The sequence below is a fragment of the Nerophis lumbriciformis genome, linkage group LG01 (genome assembly GCF_033978685.3).
Source record: "Nerophis lumbriciformis linkage group LG01, RoL_Nlum_v2.1, whole genome shotgun sequence".
Taxonomy (NCBI): Eukaryota; Metazoa; Chordata; class Actinopteri; order Syngnathiformes; family Syngnathidae; genus Nerophis; species Nerophis lumbriciformis.
Window position 1 is genome coordinate 54,194,419 of NC_084548.2, and position 27,083 is coordinate 54,221,501.

The window sequence follows — 27,083 nt, forward strand, 5'->3', positions numbered from 1 at the left end:
CTCCGTGTGTGACGTGACACCAGGACGCTTTTTTCATCTTCGTCTTTCTTTCTTCTATTCGCCACTTTTCCACGAAGATCCATTGGACTGCTGTGGCCACCATGAAGGAAAGGAGAAACACGCAGCCCATGGTGGTGAGATGTAAGCTGGTCCTGGTGGGAGACGTCCAATGCGGGAAAACGGCGATGTTGCAAGTGCTGGCCAAGGACTGTTATCCTGAGGTAAGTCGGACTCCTCGACAAAATATCGTCATCTGCGCACATTTCACATATTCACGTATTGCATGTTTTTTTGCAAATCATGTGCTCCAATTTTGCCAATCACTTTACCCTTTTTTTTCTTCTTTTTTTTTTTTGGTATGCCCCCCCCCCCCCCCCCTCCCACATGGCATGCTTCGATTCCCCTTGTTCTACCTGTTGCTGGCAGACTGACACCTCCCCCACTGATGTTCATGTTCATTGTTCCACGCAGACGTACGTGCCCACGGTGTTTGAGAACTACACCGCCTGTCTGGAGCTGGAGGAGCAGAGAGTGGAGCTCAGTCTGTGGGACACGTCTGGTAATTCTGCATATTTATCTTAAGTGTGTGGGAAAAGTGAGCGGTGCTTTTGAGTTGGTGGATATGGTCTTAAAATATTGTCCTCCTTAGACCCAGATTTTTTTATTTTTTTTTTGCATGAAATAATTGTCTTTCTCTTCATCCCAATGTCCTCTCCAGCGGACATTGGTTTATAGCAGTGATTCTCAAAATGGGCTCCAATTTAGTTGTACGCCAAATAATCACTTTATTAAATATTAAAACTGTGTGTAATGATACACTGGCCGAAATATCAAATATACTTGTTAAATAAAACCTCTGCCTTATTTTTGATGAATACTTAACCCAGGGGTCAGCAACCCAAAATGTTGAAAGAGCCATATTGGACCAAAAATACAACAAAACAAAAAAACTGCCTGGAGCCGCAAAAAATGAAAAGCCTTATATAAGTTTTATAATGAAGGAAACACATGATGCAAGTGTCTATATTTGCTATATTAGCCTATTTTCCTGAGGGAACTCTCCTGAAGGAATCAATAAAGTACTATCTATCTATTAAAGGCTGACGCAAATCTTTGTTGACAAAAATGCTGTATTTTTATTTTTATTTTACACATTTCTGCAACATTGGAAATCGTTAAGAGGCTTCCCACAGAATGAGATAACTTCTGGAAATTACTGGCTCAGAATGGCCAACTGTATAGATGTTAAAGTTAAAGTACCAATGATTACCTAGTGTGATTACCAATCACACTAGGTGTGGTGAAATTTGTCCTCTGCATTTGACCCGTCACCCTTGATCATCCCCTGGGAGGTGAGGGGAGCAGTGGGCAGCAGCGGTGCCGCGCCCGGGAATAATTTTTGGTGATTTAACCCCCAATTCCATCCCTTGATGCTGAGTGCCAAGCAGGGAGGTAATGGGTCCCATTTTTTTAGTCTTTGGTATGACTTGGCCAGGGTTTGAACTCACAACCTACCGACACTCTAACCACTAGGCCACTGAGTAGATGTGTGTGTCCAAGTTAAAGGAAACGGCAGGTTGTCTTCTTCTAATGGATCTAATGGATTTTTTTACAATCCTGCGAGCTGGGTAACTTTTGCTGTGGTCTGGAACAACATGGCACACAAACACAGAAATGCAGCCAATATTACATACAGATGTCATGTGACATGCGAATGTAAATTAGACATTAAGGAAATTAAATGAGCTCAAATATACCTACAAACAAGGCAAAATGATGCAATATGTACATACGACTAGCCTAAATAGCATGTTAGCATCGATTAGCTTGCAGTCATGCAGTGACCAGATATGCCTGGTTAACACTCCCAACAAGTCAATAATATCAACAAAGCTCACCTTTGTGCTTTCACGCACAGACTAAAAAGTTTGGTGGACAAAATGAGACAAAGAAGAAGTGGCATAAAACACGTCTTTCTGTGGCAGCATCGGAGAAAGTTGTACATGTAAACAAACTACGATGAGTTCAAGGATTGCTGAAATTAGTAGGACAAAACAGCGCTCGCCAAATACTCTCATCAGTAAAGCATGTATAACATAAACAGTGGGATTTCTAACAATTAGGAACGTTTGTGTCATGTTTGTTCTCTTACAGAAAATATATTAAAAAAACAATTTTATTTTTTTTCTCCATCTTTTTCCATTTTCACACATCTCTGAAATAGGTCCAGGGAGCCACTAGGGTTGCTGGCCCCCCACTTAAACCTACGGCGCTACTGTATTTTAATGTTGGTCATTATGGTCGTACTTGGAGAGTCGAGTGTTTTCTGGGGTGGCACTTGGTGAAAAAAGTCTGAGAACCATAGTATTAACTCAATAATTCATCCATTAGGTGTTCCATTGTTTTTATGTACAGAATAAAACATGTTTTATAAAACATATTTCTAATGTACTGTAAAGCAGTTTGTCATTCTCCTTGCCTACTTGCCAGTAGCACCTCAACCTACAACCTAATTGGTTCTCTGACACACCTGTATCTCAAATCTCCCAATGCAATGAATTAAATAAATAAATTTAATCGGCGCTTGCCCCCTGAAAAAACAACAAAATTTAACATGTAACTTGCTTGCACTTTGCCAAAGAAAAACAAACTTTTAGATAATAAATATTGCCCATAAACAATACAATAGAATGTACTACTAAAACTACAGTAGTTTTAGCACTGCATTTACCTTGGAGAGTGGGCTTCTCTGGTATCTGTTTCTCTGTCAAACACTCCATCAGCAGCTTCTCTATTTTTTCATGGATAAATGTCTGCGGTTTAAATATTATTTCAGCATTCTTGGCTGCCGTTAGACTCATTCTGCTTCAGTAAGGTGCAGACTTGCAGTGCTTCTCTCAAATTGCTTTGCCAAGTTGGCAACACACTCTTGTCATGTTTTTGATGATTTATTTTTAAATCAATGAATATCATCCACTTCTTATTCTCAGTACTGTCCTTCATACTCACTTTCTTCCTAACCATGGTTGGAAAAACAAGGTTTTGTCGTTCTAGCTATAAGCTAATGCTAGTGAGTAAGAGCAGATGTTTTGGTCCGATCTTACGGGGTTTGATGTGAAATTTGCCACACCAACTAACTTAAATCTTCGCTAGCAACTTAAAGAATAACAATTACCCTAGAGACAGCTCTTATGTCAAAACACTCTTAAGTTTGGGAACTGTATTTTTGTATTCCTTTTTCACACTTGTACTAAAGCCTGAGTCATACCAAAGACTATAAAAATGGGACCCATTACCTCCCTGCTTGGCACTCAGCATCAAAGGTTGGAATTGGGGGTTAAATCACCAAAATGATTCCCGGGCGCAGCCACCGCTGCTGCCCACTGCTCCCCTCACCTCCCAGGGGGTGATCAAGGGTGATGGGTCAAATGCAGAGAATAATTTCGCCACACCTAGTGTGTGTGTGACAATCATTGGTACTTTAACTTTACTTTTAAATATACTCCTGCATCATGTAGTTTCTACCTTGAAATACAAAATAACTGGAAGAACTAAATAATTTACTTCTCTTTTGGTAGCTATCTTTTTCCATTAATTGTATTTACAAAAATTACACTGAATGTTGATCACGCTAATAAAAGAAAATAAAGCAACTCCAACCCAATCATAGCTTTACAATACTTAGGATAGACATTTACAAAGCAATTGAGAAGACATGTAAATAGAATACTTATTAAATACAATACTTTAAAAAGGAAAAAACAAAAAAATAGATATCAATAACAATAATAATAATAATGTCAATATTAGTGATTAAAATCATTAACAACAAACAGAAATAATGACAATAACAGAAACAAGGCAGCCATTTTTGGATGACAGATCTTTTCTTGATTGGACAATGCCCAACAAAAACAACACCTGGAAAGCAAAACAGTTTTTGTTCTTGTGCACGGTTGTGCTTTTGAAATAAGGCCGTAAAACGCTTGTCCCTTTCAAAAAACAAAAACGCATTGCTGGGTCCCAGGAAGACATTTACAATTAACATCAGATAAATTATATGCAGTTGAGAAATTGTTAGCACATTCGTGACGAACTGTTGTGTCGGCTCCCATTTGAGTTTTCAGGTGTTCCTAATGAAATGGCCATTTTACACAAGGTACTAAAACCCAGACAGGGAAATAGCGAGAGAAAGAGAGGCAACATTAAGCTCGCTTCACTTGTTGTTTTTGCAGACTTTGGGCATCATATGTTAATTTGCGCTAAGCATGAAAAAAAGGGGTCAATGTGTCAGGGTGGATCTCCTCGGGGATCCGTCGTCTACCGTGTTGTCCTTGTGTAATGTTGCCCTATTACACTACATTTCTATAAATGTTTATGTAAGAGACCCACTTGCATGTGATGATGCATCATTTACTGGCCTATCAAATATTGTCCTCATTGCCCCAAAACAGTGTGAGGTTAATTCCTTCCCCAGACCAAATCCTGCTTTCAAATCCCAGACCGCGGACCTTTAGTCAGGCCAGCGTGAGTCGGGCCTGGTGCCGGGGGCTGAGGGTGCAGCGTAGAAGTGGGTTTTCTAGAGCAGACGAACACACGAGGCAGCTCAGAAACTCTAGTGACCTGCATTTTTCTTCCATATGCCGCCTCGGGTCGCTCGCACGAACAGCATGATGCTGGGGATTAAGACCATGAATAGGACCACTGGGCTGACTGACCCATCCAGTTTCTCTCTTTGTCACTCTTTAAACATTCAGCTTGGCCTCCAATTTCACCTTTTGCCTGCTCAACTTGGGTTCTTTTCATGGCCTTTCCTCCCCTGTTGAGCCCTGTTTGTGCCTCCTTAGACGAGCAAATTAGATTTCGGGCTTGTTTTTGCATCTGTTGCTTTTGTGACAAGACAATGAACCAACGCCGTCCAAATGTAGGCAAGGGTGTTATAGATCTTGTATTTTTATTAGTGCAAAGGAGGGAGGTGTTGTTTTATATATCACTTTCATTAAACTTCCTGAAGAACAGCCCCTTTTAACTTTGCTACAAATCCATAAAATTGAGAATAGAGAAATGGTCTTTGACAAATGATGCATCATTCTGCATGAACCAGGAGGTACTAGAGCAGTGGTTCTTAACCTTGTTGGAGGTACCGAACCCCACCAGTTTCATATGCTCATTCACCGAACCCTTCTTTAGTAAAAAAAATAAAATGTTTTTTCTTTTTCTGATTCAAGACAAAGTTATATGTTTTTGGTAACACTTTAGTATGGGGAACATATTCTAAGTAACAAAGATTTAATTTAGAGTTTTTTGGACACTTGGGGAACATATTCTAAGTAACAAAGACTTAATTTAGAGTTATTTGGTTAGGGTTAGGGTTAGAGGGTTAGGGTTATAATAAGGCCATGCCGAATAAGGCATTAATAAGTACTTAATAATGACTAGTTAAGAGCCAATATGTTACTAATTTGCATGTTAATAAGCAACTAATTAATGGTGAATACTAAAGTGTTACCATGTTTTTGGTAAGTGCCGGAGTGAGAAGAGGTTTTAAATTAATTACCGCCCCGGCGCTAATTCAAGGAAATACGGTAGACATGCATAAAGCAGAAACAGGGTACAGTGGCACCTTGATGTACGAACTTAATCAGTTCCTGAACATGTTTCGCAAAAGGAAAAGTTTGTATGGTGAAGCAGAGTTATGGAGGTTAATTTGAGTCTTTATTACAAAGGCTTTTTTTGTACTCAATTTATGTAACTGAATTTTTGCGTTTGAATTTTGTGAACTGAATTTTTTTTACATCAAATTATGCTGACAATCTAATAGAAAATAATTTGGTGTTTTAAAATTCAGTGTATAAAAATTCAGTGTAAAAAAATCAGTGCATAAAAATTCAGTGTAAAAAAAAAAATCAATGTATTAAAAATCACTGTATACAAATTCTGTGTAAAAAATTCAGTGTATAAAATTCAGTGTAAAAAAAATCAGTGATGAAAATGCAGTTCATACAATTTCAGTGTAAAAAAAGTCTGTGTATAAAAATTCAGTGTATAAAAATCAGTCTATAAAAATCAGTGTATTAAAAATCAGTGTATACAAATTCAGTGTAAAAAAATTCAGTTTATAAAATTTGAGTGTATAAAAATTCAGTATATACAATTTCAGTGTAAAAAAAATCAGTGTATAAAAATTCAGTGTATACAATTTCAGTGTAAAAAAATCAGTGTATAAAAATTCAGTGTAAAAAAAATCAGTGCATAAAAATTCAATGTATAGAAATCAGTGTATTTAAAATCAGTGTATACAAATTCAGTGTAAAAAAAATCAGTGTATATTTCAGTGTAAAAAAAATTATGTGAAAAAAAAATTGCTGCTTCAAAAAGCAAGATTCACTTCCGGTAAATTAAGATAGAAGTAGCCAATGAGGTGTCACGTTTGAAGTCACGTGACATGGGTCTTGCAAAACAGCATTATAAAGACAGTTAACTGGGCTACCTGGGCATAATACAACATAATCAACATGTCAATGTGGCCCGCTGGATGTTTTCAAACTATAAAAATGACTCCACTGGTTGGAATCTGCACTTTGTTCTCTATATCCAACATTATGTATTATTCTAAACGCCCTCTTTTGTAACACTGTTAGTGTATGCAGTGCGCTTTTGTAAGTACTTCCCTACATTAACTCAGATATGGGAACACTAGTGAGCAGTAGAGAATATTAAATGATTTTTGGTCCAGAAAGTATTTTGCTTTATTCATGAGTGTGAATGTTGTCTGTCTATCTGTGTTGGCCCTGCGATGAGGTGGCGACTTGTCCAGGGTGTACCCCGCCTTCCGCCTGATTGTAGCTGAGATAGGCTCCAGCGCCCCCCGCGATCCCGAAGGGAATAAGCGGTAGAAAATGGCTGGATGGATGGATTATAGAAATATTTTTGCCATTTTATGTTGTCTTTCAATGTTTTCTCCGTCTATTTGTATTTGTGTTTGACTTTCAATTCTACTGTTACCAAATAATTTTACTGAGATTCAAAGATAGTCTGTTTTTCTCAAACCATCTTTTTTATTTGTCAATTTCTTCTGTTATTATTTGTATTAGCTACTGTGTGTTCTCTCTTGCACAAAATGCAGTTGTGTGCAAATAATATTAACTTTAATTCCTTTGTAACTTTACAAATGTTGTTTGTATAAAGATTGAACAGTTTTGTTCATAGTATTGGCCCCAAGATATTTTCAGCTCTGTAGACGTGTGTTCGCCTAGTTTCACATATTGCTTCTTGTTGGTTAAGTATAGCTTCTTCTCCAATTCAAGACCAACCCACTGATGGCATACCGTTGTAATTAAGAAATAATGATTGATTGTGTCAAATGCTTTTGTTAGATCCACAAATGCTGCAGCTGCACACTGTTTGCGATCTATTGCATTGGTAATTGTTTCTGTTATTTTGGTCAATGCCTTCGATGTTGAAATCCGTATTGGTTTTCTGCTAGTGTTCCACTTTTGTTTATGAATTTCTCTAATCTGTTATTGAGTAATATGTCAATGATTTTTGAAAATTGTGGAAGTAAAGAAATCGGTCTGTCGTTTTGTAAACTGGTCTTTGTCTCCAGTTTTTTATACTGGTAACACTTTCACTATTTTCCTTTTGTAAGAAAATGTGCCTGTAGATTGCTGATGTATGTTAGAGGTTCTGAAATTTCTTCCATAACTTATTTAATCGTTTACATATCGATTCCGTGATTTGAGGTTTTGGATTTATTATTCCTTACAATTTTGATTATTTTCTCCTTTGTTGCATTACTGAGAAACATCAAGTTGGGATTTATTTATATCGTATCATTCAAGTCCTCAACTGACCCATCATTCACATTTGGAATCCTTTGTTCCAGCTTTATCCCAATATTTACAAAGTAATCATTAAAGCGTTCAGATACTTTGTTCATACTGTCATTTTTTATATTACCATCTAGAAAATATTGAAGATAATATTTTTTTGCACTATTTTTAATAATACTATTTATAATGCCCCATGTTGCTCATGTTATTTTTGTATTTTTGTGTGAAAAAGTGCATGTAATGAATGAAAGGGTACGTCATATAAACTTTTACAGCAAATGTATTCACAGCCCCTTTCCTGCTCTGTCATTGAAAAATATATTATAGGGGTGCTCAAAATTTTTTATTTTCATTCAAATCTCAATTCTTATTCATTCTGACTCTAAATTGAGTCATGTTTTAGAAAAATCTATAACAAAATGTTTTTCAAAAAATATATATTTTAAGGATACATTTTGAAAAATAAATTTTTAGGCCATTTCTGCGCTTATTTGCTGCGCGTATATGTCTTACGTCCACAGCCAAGAGAAACTTTTGTGACCTGTAAATTGTTTTACTATCATTTTTATACTAAATAATGCATTGGAAGAATTAGATTTAATCGTAAATCGTGTTGAATTGAGAATCAGAATCAAATTGTAATTGACAGAATCGGAATGAAATCCAATTCGAGGGCTATTGTAAAACTCATGCGCTTTAAAAAAAGACATACTAAGATCAAATCTAACTGGATTTTTAATTGATGTTAATTCAAGATTTAAGATGCTTTATTATTGTCCATTCTTTAACATGTACAAGACACATAAGAACTGAAATTTCATTTTCGGCACAGTCCCACTAAGAGCAGACATACGTTACAAGGGGGACAAGACGGGACCGCCAACGGATCAGCCACTTACAGCGCTCCTTAAAAAAGGTGAGAAAAAGGTGACATTGGGAAAGGGGGAAGAGTAAAAAAAGTATCAGTCTAAGGCTGGACCCTCGGGAGGGGTCCGGACTGAGTCCAAGGAAAAAACCTCACATAGCATAGCACACATAAACATGATACATGTAATCACAACAACTCGCAACAGAGGGGGGGGGGGGGGTTTGGGGCCCTGGAGGCCGGCTGCCGCTATAAAGCGCTACTCAGCCGTCCACAACCCCGAAGAGGAATTAAGCAGTGGTGAAGGCGTTGATTGGGGGAGGGGCGGGTGCGTGCATGTATGCCCAATTAACTTGGGTGAGATGTTGAAATGTTTTTGTGGACTGGGGCCGATCTCAAAAAAGGAAGGTCAAAAGCGTCCATCGTTGAGGATGGACCTTATTAAACCTGTGATGAGGTGGCGACTTGTCCAGGGTGCCTCGCCTTTTGCCCAAATGCAGCTGAGATAGGCTCCAGCACCCCTCGCGACCCCGAAAGGGACAAGCGGTAGAAAATGGATGGATGGATGGAATTTGTTATTTCGCAATAAAATATATTGTTGAACGTTTTAGTTTTAGTACAAAACATGCAACCCATTTAATAAAAAAAAATCCTTTCACATAAATAAAAAGGTGTGAACATTTTTTGTAATGAGGTGGAACAAAATTTTTGCTGAGGGCTCTGAATTAGCCATGGGAGGCTCTGAACTAAAATAACAGGAATTGATAAAATAGTCTTTTTGAGTCACATTAGGATCACCGCCTTTATTTGAAAATCAAAAATGGTGTGGCATGTCGCCAAAGGAAGAGTGAACCAGGAAGCTTACATACGGATTGTCAAACAAGCTCAAATGTGACACCTCATTATTTAATTGATTTATTCTATATATTTTATACTGGAATTTATTGCTACATTATTTATGGTTGCAAAGCTGAAACTTAAAGGAATTGACGGAAGGGAGTGGAGCCTGCGGCTTAATTTTGGATCGGTTCGCAGCTGAGTGTGAAGCGACTGGGATGAGAATCAGCACCTCCAAGTCCGAGTCCATGGTTCTCGCCCGGAAAAGGGTGGAGTGCCATCTCCGGGTTGGGGAGGAGATCTTGCCCCAAGTGGAGGAGTTCAAGTACCTCGGAGTCTTGTTCACGAGTGAGGGAAGAGTGGATCGTGAGATCGACAGGCGGATCGGTGCGGCGTCTTCAGTAATGCGGACGCTGTATCGATCCGTTGTGATGAAGAAGGAGCTGAGCCGGAAGGCAAAGCTCTCAATTTACCGGTCGATCTACATTCCCATCCTCACCTATGGTCATGAGCTTTGGGTTATGACCGAAAGGACAAGATCACGGGTACAAGCGGCCGAAATGAGTTTCCTCCGCCGGGTGGCGGGGCTCTCCCTAAGAGATAGGGTGAGAAGCTCTGTCATCCGGGGGGAGCTCAAAGTAAAGCCGCTGCTCCTCCACATCGAGAGGAGCTAGATGAGGTGGTTCGGGCATCTAGTCAGGATGCCACCCGAGCGCCTCCCTAGGGAGGTGTTTAGGGCACGTCCGACCGGTAGGAGGCCACGAGGAAGACCCAGGACACGTTGGGAAGACTATGTCTCCCGGCTGGCCTGGGAACGCCTCGGGATCCCCCGGGAGGAGCTGGACGAAGTGGCTGGGGAGAGAGAAGTCTGGGCTTCCCTGCTTAGGCTGCTGCCCCCGCGACCCGACCTCGGATAAGCGGAAGAAGATGGATGGATGGATGGATTATTTATTGCCTATTGGCGTATGGACAGACAAACAAATATGGATCCATTTGGAAGATTTGTATATGATTGATTTAGGGCTGCAACTAACGATTAATTTGATAATCGATTAATCTTTCTATTATTACTTTGATTAATCGATTAATAATCGGATAAAAGAGACAAACTACATTTCTATCCTTTCCAGTATTTTTTGGGAAAAAAAAACCAGCATACTGGCACCATACTTATTTTGATTATTGTTTCTCAGCTGTTTGTACATGTTGCAGTTTATAAATAAAAGTTTATAAAAAATAAAAACAATAAAAAAAATAAAAAAATTGCCTCTGCGCATGCGCATAGCATAGATCCAACAAATCAATGACTAAATTAATCGCCAACTATTTTTATAATCGATTTAATCGATTAGTTGTTGCAGCCCTAGATTGATTTGAGTTTCAAGTCCCAATATTTGTGAGTGTAGCTTGCTGCGCTGTAATTGTGTGCAGGCCCACCGCCCTGAGAGGGTCCCCTTATCATCCCAGCTCCTCTTCATTGATTTAACTGACCTCATCACTCCACACGGTGGGCGCTCCTTGCTCCAAGCCCAGACGAGGATGCACAAAGCAAAATCAATCCTGCGCCTTTAATCAGCAGGGCCGTATCGCACATGTAGGACTAGAGAAGAGTAGAGCAGAGAAGACGGCCAACATGTACCTCATGGATATGTTGATATTGTGTTAGTGTTTAATATCCCTGGCAGTTTTCGAGTGCTCGGTTGTTATGGGTCGGCGTCATCATCAGCAACTCGTAGCCGCCTAAGTGTGGGCAGAGAGTGGCGCTCTTCCTCCCCAAATCTGTGAGTCATCCCATCACCGTATCATTAATCTGTCTGACCCTGCGTTCTCACTGTGGAGAGGAGACTGTGTGCTAATGATGAAGCATGGAGAGCCGTGTCACACACAAATCCACCGCATTCCTCCCCATCCCCCACCTGTAGGCTACTCGCCTCCACCTCCACTCTGGCCCGATTTTCATCATGGACGCTTGGCTGCGGGGCACAAGGAATTTGGCCCCGAACGCGTCTTTTTCCTGTCCGCATGTTTCATGCCTCACAAACTCTCCATCTGCACTTGATGAGATAAAAGGCTGCAAACATTTGGGCCTGATGTGGCCATTCTAGCCCTTCACTGAAGGGGAAGAGGGAAGAGCAGACTGCAGGAGGGGGATGGTGGGATGGATTGGTGAAGTGAAGGCATGGAAAGACTCCTTCACTTCTTTTTTTTTTACTGCACTGTGCAAAAATGACCTCCTTTCCTCGAGAGTCACAGATGAAACAGAAAATGGAAAAATACATTAATTGATTCCTTTTAGTGAGAGGGAAACTGATAGTGTGGAGTTTCACCGGAATGGATGTATGCTTTAATAGAGGCGATATTCATTTTCCTATTTGTTTTTAAGAGGCCATTGTTCCTATCCTCGACGTTTGCCTTTTGTGCAAAGTTAGCTGGAGAGGCCCCACTGGGAATGGCCGATGTGGCCTAAAATCTATATTGCAATATATATTGCAGCCTCCTGCGATAACGAGGTTTATCACAATATATTATTTGGCATAGTAATGATAATAGAACATTTTTCAAAATAGGTTACAAAGGCTCCTAACATGGCATCCGGAAAGTATTCACAGCGCTTTACTTTTACCACATTTTGTTATGTTACAGTCTTATTCCAAAATGGAATAAATTCATTTTTGTCCTCAAAATTCTACAGACAATACCCCATAATGACAAGAGGATTTATTTTTTATTTATTTGCAAATGTATTGAAATTAAACAACTAAAAATAGAAAATGTACATAAGTATTCACAGCCTTTGCTCAAGCGCCTTTGGCAGCAATTACAGCCTCTAGTCTTTTTGAATATGATGCCACAAGCTTGGCACACCTATCTTTGGGCAGTTTCGCCCACTCCCCTATGCAGCACCTCTCAAGCTCCATCAGATTGAATGGTAAGTGTGGGTTTTCATCCAGGATGTCTCAGTACATTGCTGCTGTCATCTTTCCCTCTATCCTGACTAGTTTCCCAGTTCATGCCACTGAAAATTCTCCCCACAGCATGATGCTGCCACCACTAGGCTTCACTGTAGGGATGGCATTGGCTTGGTGATGAGCGGTGCCTGGTTTCCTCTAAACATGATGCTTGGGATTCACAAAAATGTGCCGTTCGATCGGTCATTGATAAGTATCGTCCAATTTCCGTATAAAAAAAAACACTACGCCACTGGGGCAGCACGGTGGTACAGAGGTTAGTGCATGTGCCGCACAATACGAAGGTCCTGAGTAATCCTGAGTTCAATCCCGGGCTCAGGGTCTTTCTGTGTGGAGTTTGCATGTTCTCCCCGTGACTGCGTGGGTTCCTTTCGGGTCCTCCGGCTTCCTCCCACCTCCAAATACATGCACCTGGGGATAGGTTGATTGGCAACACTAAATTGGCCCTAGTGTGTGAATGTGAGTGTGAATGTTGTCTGTCTATCTGTGTTGGCCCTGTGATGAGGTGGCGACTTGTCCAGGGTGTACCTCGCCTTCAGCCCGAATGCAGCTGAGATAGGCTCCAGCACCCCCCGCCACCCCAAAAGGGACAAGCGGTAGAAAATGGATGGATGGGATCGCCACTGTATTTCACTGTATGTCCTTCAGCTGACTAGCAAGCAACTAAATGTGTATCTGTGTTAAATGTGTTAATATTAATTACCTCAGTTACAGAAAATAAACCGCATGTCTCAGTATCTTAAGTGTCATTATCAAGTCTCGTTATCACTGGGGGACGAGTTTGAGTATGAGGAATGAGGAACTAGTTTAAATATTGTTTTGATATTGTTAAAGTGTCAATAACATTCATAATAAATACAATTAACAATTTACAATGTATACTGATTGTTATTGGTATCGGCAAATCTCACACATGGATCATCGGAATTGGAATCGGCAGGATAAAACCCTGATTGGAACATCTACCCACTTCTGTTTATATTCAAGAGCTCTAGCTTAGTGGTTAGCAGGGCTTCTTGTGTCCTGTGTAGTGTAGCATATTTTGCTATTCTTCATCCTCCAGTGATAATGGTACTCTTAAGAAACGCAGACTAAATCGACACGGCCACTTTGCTTCAATTGTTCAAAATTCAATGCTCAGTACACAACAATAAGTTAAAGGCCTACTGAAATGCGATTTTCTTATTTAAACGGGGATAGCAGGTCCATTCTATGTGTCATACTTGATCATTTCGCGATATTGCCATATTTTTGCTGAAAGGATTTAGTAGAGAACATCGACGATAAAGTTCGCAACTTTTGGTCGCTGATAAAAAAGCCTTGCCTGTACCGGAAGTAGCAGACGATATGCGCGTGATGTCACCCGTTGTGGAGCTCCTCACATCTGCACATTGTTTACAATCACGGCCACCAGCAGCGAGAGCGATTCAGACCGAGAAAGCGACGATTTCCACATTAATTTGAGCGAGGATGACAGATTCGTGGATGAGGAAAGTGAGAGTGAAGGACTAGAGGGCAGTGGGAGCGATTCAGATAGGGAAGATGCTGTGAGAGGTGGGTGGGACCTGATATCCAGCTGGGAATGACTAAAACAGTAAATAAACACAAGACATATATATATACTCTATTAGCCACAACACAACCAGGCTTATATTTAATATGCCACAAATTAATCCCGCATAACAAACACCTCCCCCCTCCCGTCCATACAACCCGCCAATACAACTCAAACACCTGCACAACACACTCAATCCGACAGCCCAAAATACCGTTCACCTCCCCAAAGTTCATACAGCACATATATTTCCCCAAAGTCCCCAAAGTTACGTACGTGAACGTGCACATAACGGCACGCACGTACGGGCAAGTGATCAAATGTTTGGAAGCTGCAGCTGCATGTGTACTGACGGTACCGCGTCTGCGCATCCAACTCAAAGTCCTCCTGGTAAGAGTCTCTGTTGTCCCAGTTCTCCACAGGCCAATAGTAAAGCTTGATTGTCATCTTCCGGGAATGTAAACAATGAAACACCGGCTGTGTTATCCGGCACAACAGTCAGGGGGTGCATTCTACGGCGGGGGTGCGCTATCCGGCACAACACCTGCCGCAATACACCGCTTCCCACCTACAGCTTTCTTCTTTGCTGTCTCCATTGTTCATTGAACAAATTGCTAAAGATTCACCAACAAAGATGTCCAGAATACTGTGGAATTTTGCGATGAAAACAGACGACTTAATAGCTGGCCACCATGCTGTCCCAAAATGTCCTCTACAATCCGTGACGTCACGCGCATATGTCATCATACCGAGACGTTTTCAGCAGGATATTTCGCGCGAAATTTAAAATTGCACTTTAGTAAGCTAACCCGGCCGTATTGGCATGTGTTGCAATGTTAAGATTTCATCATTGATATACTGTATAAACTATCAGACTGCGTGGTCGGTAGTAGTGGGTTTCAGTAGGCCTTTAAATCTCGAAGGATAAAATTGAAAATAAAACAAGATCATGTCAGAATTATGAATAATTGCTTTAATGCCTTCCCAATAATCATACTACTATTATTATGCCCTATTTAAGATACTACTAATAATAGTTAACATTTTTAATGCAGCAGGTACCCTTACGTTTAAAATAGTACAGCCTAGTACTTTATATCAGCTTACACCCTTTTTGGCAGTAAAAAAAAAAGTATCCTTCTGGCGTCTTAAAGACCAATATTGTACTTTTGAAGAATGTCCTCGCTTCTATTTTTGAGAGTTATACCAGATTTGCTGCAGGAGAGAAATGTAGCCCTCAAATAGACTTCCTTTAAAATTAAATCGAAAAGGCGCAGAGCGCAGGTGGTGGGGCTGAGTGAGTTATAAAACCAACATCCTCCATCCATCCATCTCGGGTTCCCTTGTGGCAGGATAACAAATTCATCAGCTTTAATTGCCAAGGACCCCCCCCCCCCCCCCCCAGTGCAGCTTTCCAATCAGGGCTGCATTAGATCAGTGGTCATTTCATGCGGAGTCACACCTACATTCCCTCGGCTGGGTGATAAACCCCTGTGGGAGATTGGAGAGACTTAAGAAGCGCCCTGACACTGCTATGAGATACCTACACACACACACACACCATTGTCCCAATTGTTTTTAATTGTGTCACTTTTCACACTAAGCCAAGACAGTTGTCTGGCAGATGAGCTGGTAAACAGTGTCAAGGCAAATATTTAATATGCATTCCTAAGGCGCCAACCTCTTTCCTCTTTGTACAAACACTGTCGTGCTTAATTCAAATGGTTCAGCTCAACAAAATCATTTAATTTCTTTGTTGTTGGTTTTTTCCCTCCCCTCGTTTTGTTTACTATTTTTGTGATTATGGAGCCTCAAGGTGTTTGCTTGCCATTATTCTGCACGCAGCGCCCTGCAGTCCCTTTTTTACCCTTTGGTATAGTGGAAATCATCAAGTATTCATGGGAAATGCATATGTTTACTCTCTTACGTGTTCTTCCTCGTATGTTCACTATAGACCAAAAATGAATTTTGATGATTGTGTAACGAATAATGAGTAAATACTAATTGTCTGCAGCTATAAGTGGAAGACTGAATTCCCTGTGGGATTCATATTAATCCAGCATCTTATCAGAGATTGGTTGCCACATTTAAATAAGGCGTCGAGGTGGGGTGAGTTTTGCTGTGAGGAATGTCCCCAGCAGTGTGTGGGTGGGCACTTTGTGGTGTAAAATGATTGACTGGCAGCGAGCGGCAGGTGGGAGGGGTGGATGATGCGAGATGGTGGGTTCCAAGGCTGTTGCTGTGGTAACAAGAGGGACTGGAGGAATTGCAGGCTGAGCGGAGGCTTTTTTAGGGGGGTGGATGGATTACTTAAGGATTCTGAGCATGAGTGGGAGCGTCTGCCTGCCCCGAGCCCAAACTTTCCACTTGTATAATCTCCTGCAAAGGAGATCAATGAGGATTTGGTGCTGGATTGTCATCCTCTCGCTCTGAAACGACATATAGATACAAGCAGAGGCACAGGGATGTGAGGCTCATCAGAGGATGTTATAGTCACATCACAGCGCTTTTCTTTCCTTCATGCTGCAGGTGCTTTATCGCTCCTTTTACTCTGACTCAAGGTCTGCTGCCAGACTAAGACATTCCTCAGACTAATGTAAATAATGCATCTTTAACGTTTTGCAGTTTAACCTTGTGTTATCATTAGGGATGATGTTTGATAAGAAATTATCGAGTTCCAGCCTATTATCGAATCCTCTTATCGAACCGATTCCTTATCGATTCTCTTATCGAGTCCAGATAGGTTGTTGTATATGGAAAAAAACACACAATATTTGGTTTAACAAAAGCTCACTTTTATTATATAAGAAAAAAATAAAATCTAATAAATAAATAAATATTGACTGTTACCCCCCTAAAAAAAAAAAAAAAAAAAATAAATATTGACTGTTGTTACCCAAAGTATATTAAGTGGGATTTTTCAGAAAAACAAATATATATAGTAACACAAAAACTACCTGTCTCTGTGATCACTATAGGTGTGTAAATAATAATATAGTGTTAAATAAAATCAGTCCCTTGGGCACAAAACTGAAAATAATACAGCTCTCCAAAAAGTGCACTTCTACTGCTATTTGACATAACTGTTTGTTATGATGCTTTCACATTTTTGCACTTTATTTCTTTATTGAAAGAAAATTCTATGAAGAGAAAAGTTGTTTACAAATGTGGTTACAATGCTAAAAAATGAAAAGTTAAAGCTAAAAAAAGAAATACACTTTATTGAGTTAACATTCTTTCTTTATAGGGGGAACGATGTGATGTTATGAGCTAGGCTAAGGAATATAACAACTACACTACCCAGCATGCAACGGGAGTGACGAGCATGCGCGGTAGCCCCGAAAAGTGTTGTTGCATGTTGCCATCCGGCAGCTAAGAATGAGGTTATGAGCACGCTGTGAAAGTAAACGTCAAGAACTCAGCCAACACGCCTCGTCTGCATTATTTATAATTAGACAGACAACACATATACAGTGTGATTTTGTTTTGTTTACAAGGAAAGAAAAACAAAAGTTAAAAAAGGGAGTTCATGTCATATATGTTGTATATATATGTATGTGCTGCGGTTGCTTTAAGAACGTTGCGACAGCTGCCGTAAAGGAGGTGCGTTGCGAGCCTGGTTGCTATGTTTCCGGTTGGTCGTAAAAGTGTTCGTCATGTGTTTGTACCCTGCTCAAATCTCTCAGTAAAGTTATTCATTGGATTATACCTTTTGTTTTGAACTTTATTACACCTTGGAGCGCTTTTTCCGGTCCATTGTTTTTCCTGCTTTCCCTATCTGCGCCTAATGACTGAGCTAAGTGACGTCATTTCTTGTGATGTCTCACGGGGCATTTCTGGTCGGGACGGGATTCGTTCCAAGGGATTTGAATAAAGAACCAACTCTTTTTCTTTACTATAGTGGTCTCGATAACGGGTACCGGTTCTCAAAAAGGGATTCGAGTCCGAGGACTCGGTTCTTTTCTTATCGAACAACCGGGAAAACCGGTTTCGAGTATCATCCCTAGTTATCATTTTAGTTGACATATTTGACGATTAAAAATTGTGGACAAATTATTGTTATTGTCAACAAAACAATTAAGGTAATAAAATGTTAATGGTTTTAATTTTTTAATAATAAAATCATATTAAAACGTAATACTACTACAATTTGGGAAGCACAGTGGTACAGGGGTTAGTGCATGTGCCTCACAATACGAAGGTCCTGAGTTCAATCCCGGGCTCGGGATCTTTCTGTGTGGAGTTTGCATGTTCTCCCCATGTCTGCGTGGGTTCCCTCCGGGTACTCCGGCTTCCTCCCACCTCCAAAGACATGCACCTGGGGATAGGTTGATTGGCAACACTAAATTGGCCCTAGTGTGTGAATGTTGTCTGTTTATCTGTGTTGGCCCTGCGATGAGGTGGTGACTTGTCCATGGTGTACCCCGCCTACCGCCCAAATGCAGCTGAGATAGGCTCCAGCACCCCCCGCCACCCCGAGAGGGACAAGCGGTAGAAAATGGATGGACTACTACAATTTGTATTTGTGTGGCATTTATAGTGCATCCGGAAAGTATTGACAGCACTTCATTATTTCCACATTTTGTTATGTTACAGATAGGGATGTCCGATAATATCGGCCTGCTGATATTATCGGCCGATAAATGCGTTAAAATGTAATATCGGAAATAATTGGTATCGTTTTTTTATAATCGGTATCGTTTTTTTTTTGTTTTTTTTATTAAATCAACATAAAAAACACAAGATACACTTACAATTAGTGCACCAACCCAAAAAACCTCCCTCCCCCATTCACACTCATTCACACAAAAGGGTTGTTTCTTTCTGTTATTAATATTCTGGTTCCTACATTATATATCAATATATATCAATACAGTCTGCAAGGGATACAGTCCGTAAGCACACATGATTGTGCGTGCTGCTGGTCCATTAATAGTACTAACCTTTAACAGTAAATTTTACTAATTTTCATTCATTACTAGTTTCAATGTAACTGTTTTTATATTGTTTTACTTTCTTTTTTATTGAAGAAAATGTTTTTAATTTATTTATCTTATTTTATTGTATTAATTTTTTTTTTAAAGTAGCTTATCTTCACCATACCTGGTTGTCCAAATTAGGCATAATAATGTGTTAATTCCACGACTGTATATATCGGTTGATATCGATATCGGTTGATATCGGTAATTAAAGAGTTGGACAATATCGGAATATCGGATATCGGCAAAAAGCCATTATCGGACATCCCTAATGGAGACCCTAACATAAAATGCTATGTTGCTCTGCTCAACGAGCAGCAAGTCTTGCTTTTGTCACTTAATGTGCAGTATTGTCCAATGAGTGTTTATTATAGCTGCATCATCATACAGATATTTAAATGAGCATTTTATTTCTCTTCTGCAAGGTTCTCCATACTACGATAACGTGAGACCTCTGTGCTACAGCGACTCTGATGCGGTGTTGCTGTGTTTTGACATCAGCCGGCCAGACACTGTGGACAGTAGTCTGAAAAAGGTAAATGTACTACTTCGTATGAACGAAACACACCTCTTATCAGTTCATGAGTCACTCAGGAGTTCAGGTTGACTTCTGAGCTCATATTGAATCCCAATTGTTCATTTTGGATAATCCAATAGAGTTTTAGAAGACCCTGTTGAAGACACATTATGTAATAATGGTGCATTATCTAATAATGTAATACATTTTCACCTTATTATGTATTAACGCTGCATTTTGTTATAAAATTCTTGAACACATTTTGTAATAACTTGTTACATATTGAAGTGAAGTGAATTTTTTTTATATAGCGCTTTTCTCTCGAGACTCAAAGCGCTTTACATGGTGAAACACATTATCTACATCTTGAGAGTAAATTTAAACCAATGTGGGTGGCACTGGGAGCAGGTGGGTAAAGTGTCTTGCCCAAGGACACAACGGCAGTGACTATGATGGCGGAAGCAGGGATCGAACCTGGAACCCTCACGTTGCTGGCACGGCCACTCTACCAACCAATCCACGCCGCAGAAGTTATTACAAAATGCAGATGCCCCACTTTTTTTTGGAATAAAATGCAACAATTTTGTGCATTATGTAATAGCGCCCTAGTTAGAAAAACTATTAGAGCAACATGATACATTTCATCTTCTTCTTTCTTTTTTTAACCTGTACTGTCCAGCTGCAAGTGCAATTAATATTGTTGACCTAAATGTCCATATCTGCTGTACGGATTTTACTTTACAAGTGTGAGGTACTTCTCTTGTTGCATTGTTTGTGTCTTTGCCTTTATTAAATGTTTGGATATATTTACTGTTTGGGGCGACCGATAATGTAGGGGATAAAAAGAAGAAAAAAGAAGACATAAGGAGGAATTGTGGGGATAAGACAGAGCGAGACAACAAGTAAAACAACAACAACAGAACAACATGAGCAGATAAAATATATACAAATAAGTCAAATATGATGCCAGTATTCATTCACAAAAAATAGTAATTTGAGAAGTAAACAGTAATAGTGACATTGATCATTAATACACTATAATTAAAGCAATAATAATAATGTATAATATTAGTAATAATAATAATAATAATAATAATAATAATACAGATCAATATGTTCCTCTATCATCACCATCACTATCATTTCAAATGTAACAATACATAAATTAGATAAGTATGTAGATTGTAAGAGAAAGGAGGGAAAGGAAAAACAAAAAAGGTAATATATTACCTTATACAGGGTTCTGGTAATGATAGGATGTTTCTTCTTCCTTAGAATTCATTCTAAGAATCTTGCAGGTTGTTTCATTGGTCAAACTTGAATCAAATGTAACTTTATAGTTTACAGTAGTGAATGTGATTGCAAGCTAGAGACAAACGTAACATCAATTAAATATTCCTGACATGTTGGCAGGCATACACCCATGCCATGACAATACTGTACTATGTATCACACGTGTCCAAACCTTTTTTCACTGAGGGCCACAGACTGAAAAATCAAAGGATGTAAGGGCCGTTTTGATATGTTTCACTTTCCAAGACCGTACAATATAAATATATAATCTTTTTTTTTTTTTTTTTTTAAAGAATATATAACAAGTTGTTACAGAATGTGTCAAAGTTTATGACAAAGTGTCTTACATATGCCACTATTATTACATAATGCATGGTTACAGACCCATTTGTGTTCCAATGCACAAAGTAAGATCCACAAGGCTTGGAAGAGTTTGGTGTGGATTAACTTTAGAACCCTGATCTCACCCCCGTCAAATGAAATAGAACAGAGATGGTGACCTACATACTGTCTTGCAGTGATTGTAGTTGTCGGCCCGGTGTCCCAGTACTTTTGTCCATATAGTGGACATAACGCCTTTCCACTTTTATTTTTGTTTTGAGCTTGTTAGACTGTGCAATTTGTGTTTTTCAAGTTAATATTCATTGTGACAAAACTGTGTTTGTCCACAGTGGAAAGCTGAGATTTTGGACTTCTGCCCAAGCACACGCATTCTCCTCATTGGCTGCAAGATCGACCTGAGGACTGATGTCTGCACGCTGATGGAACTGTCCAATCAGAAGCAGACCCCCGCCACCTATGAGCAGGTGGGAGAGAATACAGTTCATACATTGATCTGCTAAAGCTTTGCGGGTATTAACACACGTGCAAACTTGACAGCTCATCTACGAAGCTTGTGCGCAGAGGATTGTTTCTTAAGTAAACAAAATAAGACCACAACCATGCATTTAGCATGTGTGTCTCCATGAATATGCAGAATATTTGGTTAATCACTGTTAATTGCTTTCGGACATGCCTGCGATAAATGAATACGGTATCTGCAAAATAGGAATCATTAATTATTAGGGATGTCCGATAATGACTTTTTGCCGATATCCGATAGTGTCCAAATCTTTAATTATCGATACCGATATCAACCGATACTGATATATATAGTCGTGGAATTAACACATTATTATGCCTAATTTGGACAACCAGGTATGGTGAAGATAAGGTCCTTTTTAAAAATATTAATAAAACAAAATAAGATAAATAAATTAAAAACATTTTCTTGAATAAAAAAGAAAGTAAAACAATATAAAAACAGTTACATAGAAACTAGTAATTAATGAAAATGAGTAAAATTAACTGTTAAAGGTTAGTACTATTAGTGGACCAGCAGCACGCACAATCATGTGTGTTTACGGACTGTATCCCTTGCAGACTGTATTGATATATATTGATATATAATGTAGGAACCAGAATATTAATGACAGAAAAAAACAACCCTTTTGTGTGAATGAGTGTAGATGGGGGAGGGAGTTTTTTTGGGGGGGTGCAATTGTAAGTGTATCTTGTGTTTTTTATGTTGATTTAATAATGTTTTTTATTTTATTTTATTTATTTTTTTATTTTTTTTATTTTGCGGCCTGGTACCAATCGTTCCACGCACCGGTACCCGGTGGTTGGGGACCACTGACTTAGGTCAGTTTTTCAAAACTCTTCACACAGTGAGCACAACAGAAGTATAAATGGGCTAAACTGAGGATCAATTATCATTGCTTTGGCACAAAATGCATTCAATGACTACATCTTTCAAATTACATTAATTATTTTATTCACTTCGACACAACAACCGCCAACACTCTGTGTACTTACAGGCCAATTTGCACATGCTTACATACTGTTTTCAGCAATTTGCTACAATTCTACAGTAATATTTGAATTAAATATTTTTTTAAATCGGAAAATTAGATGCTATAAAAACAATTGGACAATTGCACCAAGCACAGCTGATTCTCATTGTAGATCAGGGGTGTCAAACTCAAATACAGAGTGGGCCAAAATTTAAAACTGAACAAAGCCGCGGGCCAAGGTTGAACAAATTAACCTTTTAATAGGGACCCAAACAAGTTTTGCATTAAATATTGAACAAGCAAGGCTTATATAACTTTATAGTGACATGCAAAATCGAGTTTCAAATAATAATAATAATAATTAAAAAATATCAATGGCATATCAAATACAATTTAAATAAAAATTGAATGCCTCTTTTCTATTTGCAGCCTTCAGAGGTAAATATCAACATTAACTTTTTCCACAGGCTAATAAATTTGAAAATAAAATAATGAATAAACCAACCATTCAGGACATTAAACGGCTCAGTTTGCAACACACTGATCTAATCTGATGTGCCCAAGCCAGATACTTGCCATCTTTTCTTGGATGCTAGTTCATTAATGTTGGGGCTCAGGCTTTGAGCTGAGGCAACCTTCATTATCGAACAAAGGTGTTCATCAATCATTATTTCTCGTATTCCACAGTCTTGGGGCGTGCCTTATAGGCACTTCTTTTAACGTCCTCTACGAGCTGACGTCACGTCCGCTTTTCATCCCTTCTAACAACGTGCCCACCCAGTCACAAGATATGAGCGGCTCCTGTAAGCACACACACATGTAAATGCAAAGCATACTTCATCAACAGCGATACAGTTTACACTGAGAGTAGCCGTATAAGCAACTTTAACATAGTTAGAAATATACGCCACACTGTGAATCCACACCAAACAAGAATGACAAACACATTTTGGGAGAACATCCGCACAGTAACACAACATAAACACAACAGAACAAATACCCAGAACCCTTTGCAGCACTAACTCTTCCGGGACGCTACAATATACACCCACGCTACCTCCAAACCCCCCTCACACACACACACACACATACACACACCTTCTAGCGTCCCGGAATAGTTATTGCTGCAAAGGGTTCTGGGTATTTGTTCTGTTGTGTTTATGTTGTGTTACTGTGCGGATGTTCTCCCAAAATGTGTTTGTCATTCTTGTTTGGTGTGGATTCACAGTGTGGCGTATATTTCTAACAATGTTAAAGTTGCTTATACGGCCACTCTCAGTGTAAACTGTATCGCTGAAGATCAAGTATGCGTGCCAAAGCCGCACATATTATGTAACTGAGCCAGCTCTCGTTGGACCTGGACGAAAAGGAGACGTTACAATTCTCGGGAGGGGCACTGAAATTTGGGAGTCTCCCGGGAGGTTTGGCAAGTATGTGAATTAGCGGTGTACCGCGGTACCGCCGCTGTAAATAAACGGCGGGCCAGCTCTAGTGTTAATTTGATATCACCTCAGGGGCCAAGTGAAATTACACGGCGGGCCAAATTTGGCCCGTGGGCCAGAGTTTGACACCTATGTTGTAGATGAACATCTACACAGGTGTTACGCTTTCAATTTCATGACAAAACGAGACGACTGCTGAGTAGTGGAAGGTGTGTATACAAATTCTTGTATTTTGAAAAAATAAAATAAAATACATAAAATATATTGTCGCATTCTGCATCATGTCTGATTCATTCCAGTAACATGTATTTTGCTGTGAATTATAAACACAGATGTCCTTGTTTTACACAAGAAAACATTGTCAAATGTTACCTGTTGTTAGTGTTTTTTAGCTCATTGTTTTGTGGGTGAAAAAGTGTGTTTGTTGTCTGTCAACCTTTGTTAGTCTTCTGGAAAAATGAGTATGAAGTGATTTGGTAGTTTTAGTGCATTTTGAAAGTGAAATGAACTGATGTGACCAGCTGAAAGTTGGTTTGGAGAACTGTGTGAAGAGTTTTGAAAAAGTGACCTAAATATTAAGAAATGTGTCCTAGCGACTGTAAGAAAAAAAAAAATGTAATAACCCAGCACTTGTGTTCCAGGGTTCTGCTTTGGCCAAGCAGCTGGGTGCGGAGGCCTACCTGGAGTGCTCGGCTTTCACCTCGGAGAAGAGCATCCACAGCGTGTTCCGCACCGCCGCCATGGCGTGCATCAACAAGCTGCAGCCCCTCGCCAAGCCCAGCCCCTCCCGCCGCCTCTCCAAAAGACTCCTTCACCTGCCCAGCAGGTCGGATTTGCTCTCGTCTTCGTTCAAGAAGGAGAAGACCAAGAGCTGCTCGGTCATGTGAGTCGCAAAGAACTGGCTGGTAAAAGTCTTCACTCGAGCCCCCTGCCTCGTTGGTCTCGGGGAAGGGGGGTGGGCACGATGGTTTTATCAGGGCCGCCTGCTGATTCCTTCCCCCGCCCCCCTCAGAAGAGGTGGACCCACCCTCCCGAACCTTTTAGTACACACCTTTTCCCCCTTTAACAAAGAATAACACAGCGCTGTTACGTCTCTCTACTATCTTGACCGACAATGTTGTGCTGTAAACGCCGCTCTTGTGGATCATTTCAAAGTACAAAAAACAAAACTAGCATGAAGCCTTCAGAGGCCATCTCTCATCTCACATCATAGTCAGGTGTGAAAGTTTTGCCGCCGGCCCAAAATTGGACGCGCGAAAGCAACGTTGTGGAGGAGGCACGCTTAGACGTTCGCGTCGGAGCCGTGAGAACGGGCCACTTGGCAGCAGGCCGTCTGGTCAAGCGGGCGTTAGGTTGCTGCACACGTGCGTGGGGGCTGGAGGCACCAGGTGTACTAAATAAAAGGTCAAAGGTCGCACCGGGGAGGAGGCAGATGCATTGTTATAATAAGCCTGGGACAGGAACACATGATGTTAGCTGGTCATTGAGGCCTGTTGTAGTGCTGGAAGGCATTTTGACTGTCTAAGCATAGAAGATCTGCTCAGAATTGTAGCATCGCATTACTGAACGCTTTTACGACACTTCTCAGAGGAGTTTAATAAAACGCCTCGCATACCACTTTCCTAAACAATTAGTTTGATTCAATGTAGCGCTACCAACCTCACTTCCAAGACGCTCCAATAATTCTAATGACCTCCTATAAACAGCTGCACACGTTCTTAAATCTCCAGCTTTATGGTTATGCTTGCGTGTGTTTGTGTTTGTGTGTGTGTGTGTGTGTGTGTGTGTACGTGTGTGTGTGTGTGTGTGTGTGTGTGTGCAGCATTGACCATTAAGCAATAATGATTGAGCGCTTGAGAATAAAATGTAACCTGTGTGGCAATAACGTAGAACTTTGTGCTATTAAGGTTTGAAACCTTTTTTTTCTGCTGAAAAAAAAAGTGAAAAGGCTCCCTCCTTCCTCCCCTCAATAATTAATCATCAGCATGTGTAGTAACACGATGATAATTCTGCGCTAATGATGTGAACAAGATGGCCGAAGATGCTAGACAATTTGACTTAATCTTAAATTTCTGAAATGCCATCGAAGGAGCTGACAGTATGACATTAAGAATTCATTTGCTGTTAAAATAGATAAGCATAGAATTGGACAAATCCATTTTGTTAACCATTTGTTTCTGCATTTTTTTTATAGAGTAAGAAGCCCAATTGAAATATAAGGCACTAGTAGTATGAATATAGTGAAATGATACCATAATAGTAATGAAGGTATTATATATTAATCTTATTTATTTAAATTATTTTGAAATTGTATTAATTTATATTATTTCTTATATATATATATATATATATATATATATATATATATATATATATATATATATATATATATATATATATATATATATATATATATATATATATATATATATACTTATACACATATATAAATATATATACATATATACAACATTGGAGAAAATTTACTAAGTCTCATAATTGTAATAAGTGTATAAGTATATATATATATATATACATATATATATATATATATATATATATATATATATATACATATACATATACATATATATATTTATATGTGTATAAATATTTATATATATAAATATATATATAGATATATATATATATATGTGTGTATATATAAGTATATATATATATATATATATATATATATATATATATATATATATATATATATATATATATATATATATTACAACATTGGAGAAAATTTACTAAGTCTAACAATAGAATTTTCCGTAATTACACGTTTATATACAAGTTGTTGTTTTTTTTTCATAAATCCATTAATTAATTATTATGATAAATAAATGTGATAAAATAAATTACTATATATATTGGATACAATTTGGGACATTGGGGATTAGTAAAACTCATAATGTTCTGGGCTATAATTTAGATGTTAATAACTGAT

General features: G+C 39.1%; 1 protein-coding gene across 1 annotated transcript; it reads left to right on the forward strand.

Moving 5' to 3' along the window:
- Window positions 1–26,397, forward strand: rnd1b (Rho family GTPase 1b). The gene is made up of 5 exons (XM_061986816.2): window positions 1–221; window positions 472–559; window positions 19,463–19,572; window positions 21,519–21,653; window positions 24,766–26,397. Exons 1-5 carry the CDS (start codon window positions 102–104, stop codon window positions 25,009–25,011), a joined length of 699 nt encoding a protein of 232 aa, XP_061842800.2. The 5' UTR covers window positions 1–101; the 3' UTR covers window positions 25,012–26,397.
- The last annotated feature ends 686 nt before the right edge of the window (window positions 26,398–27,083 follow it).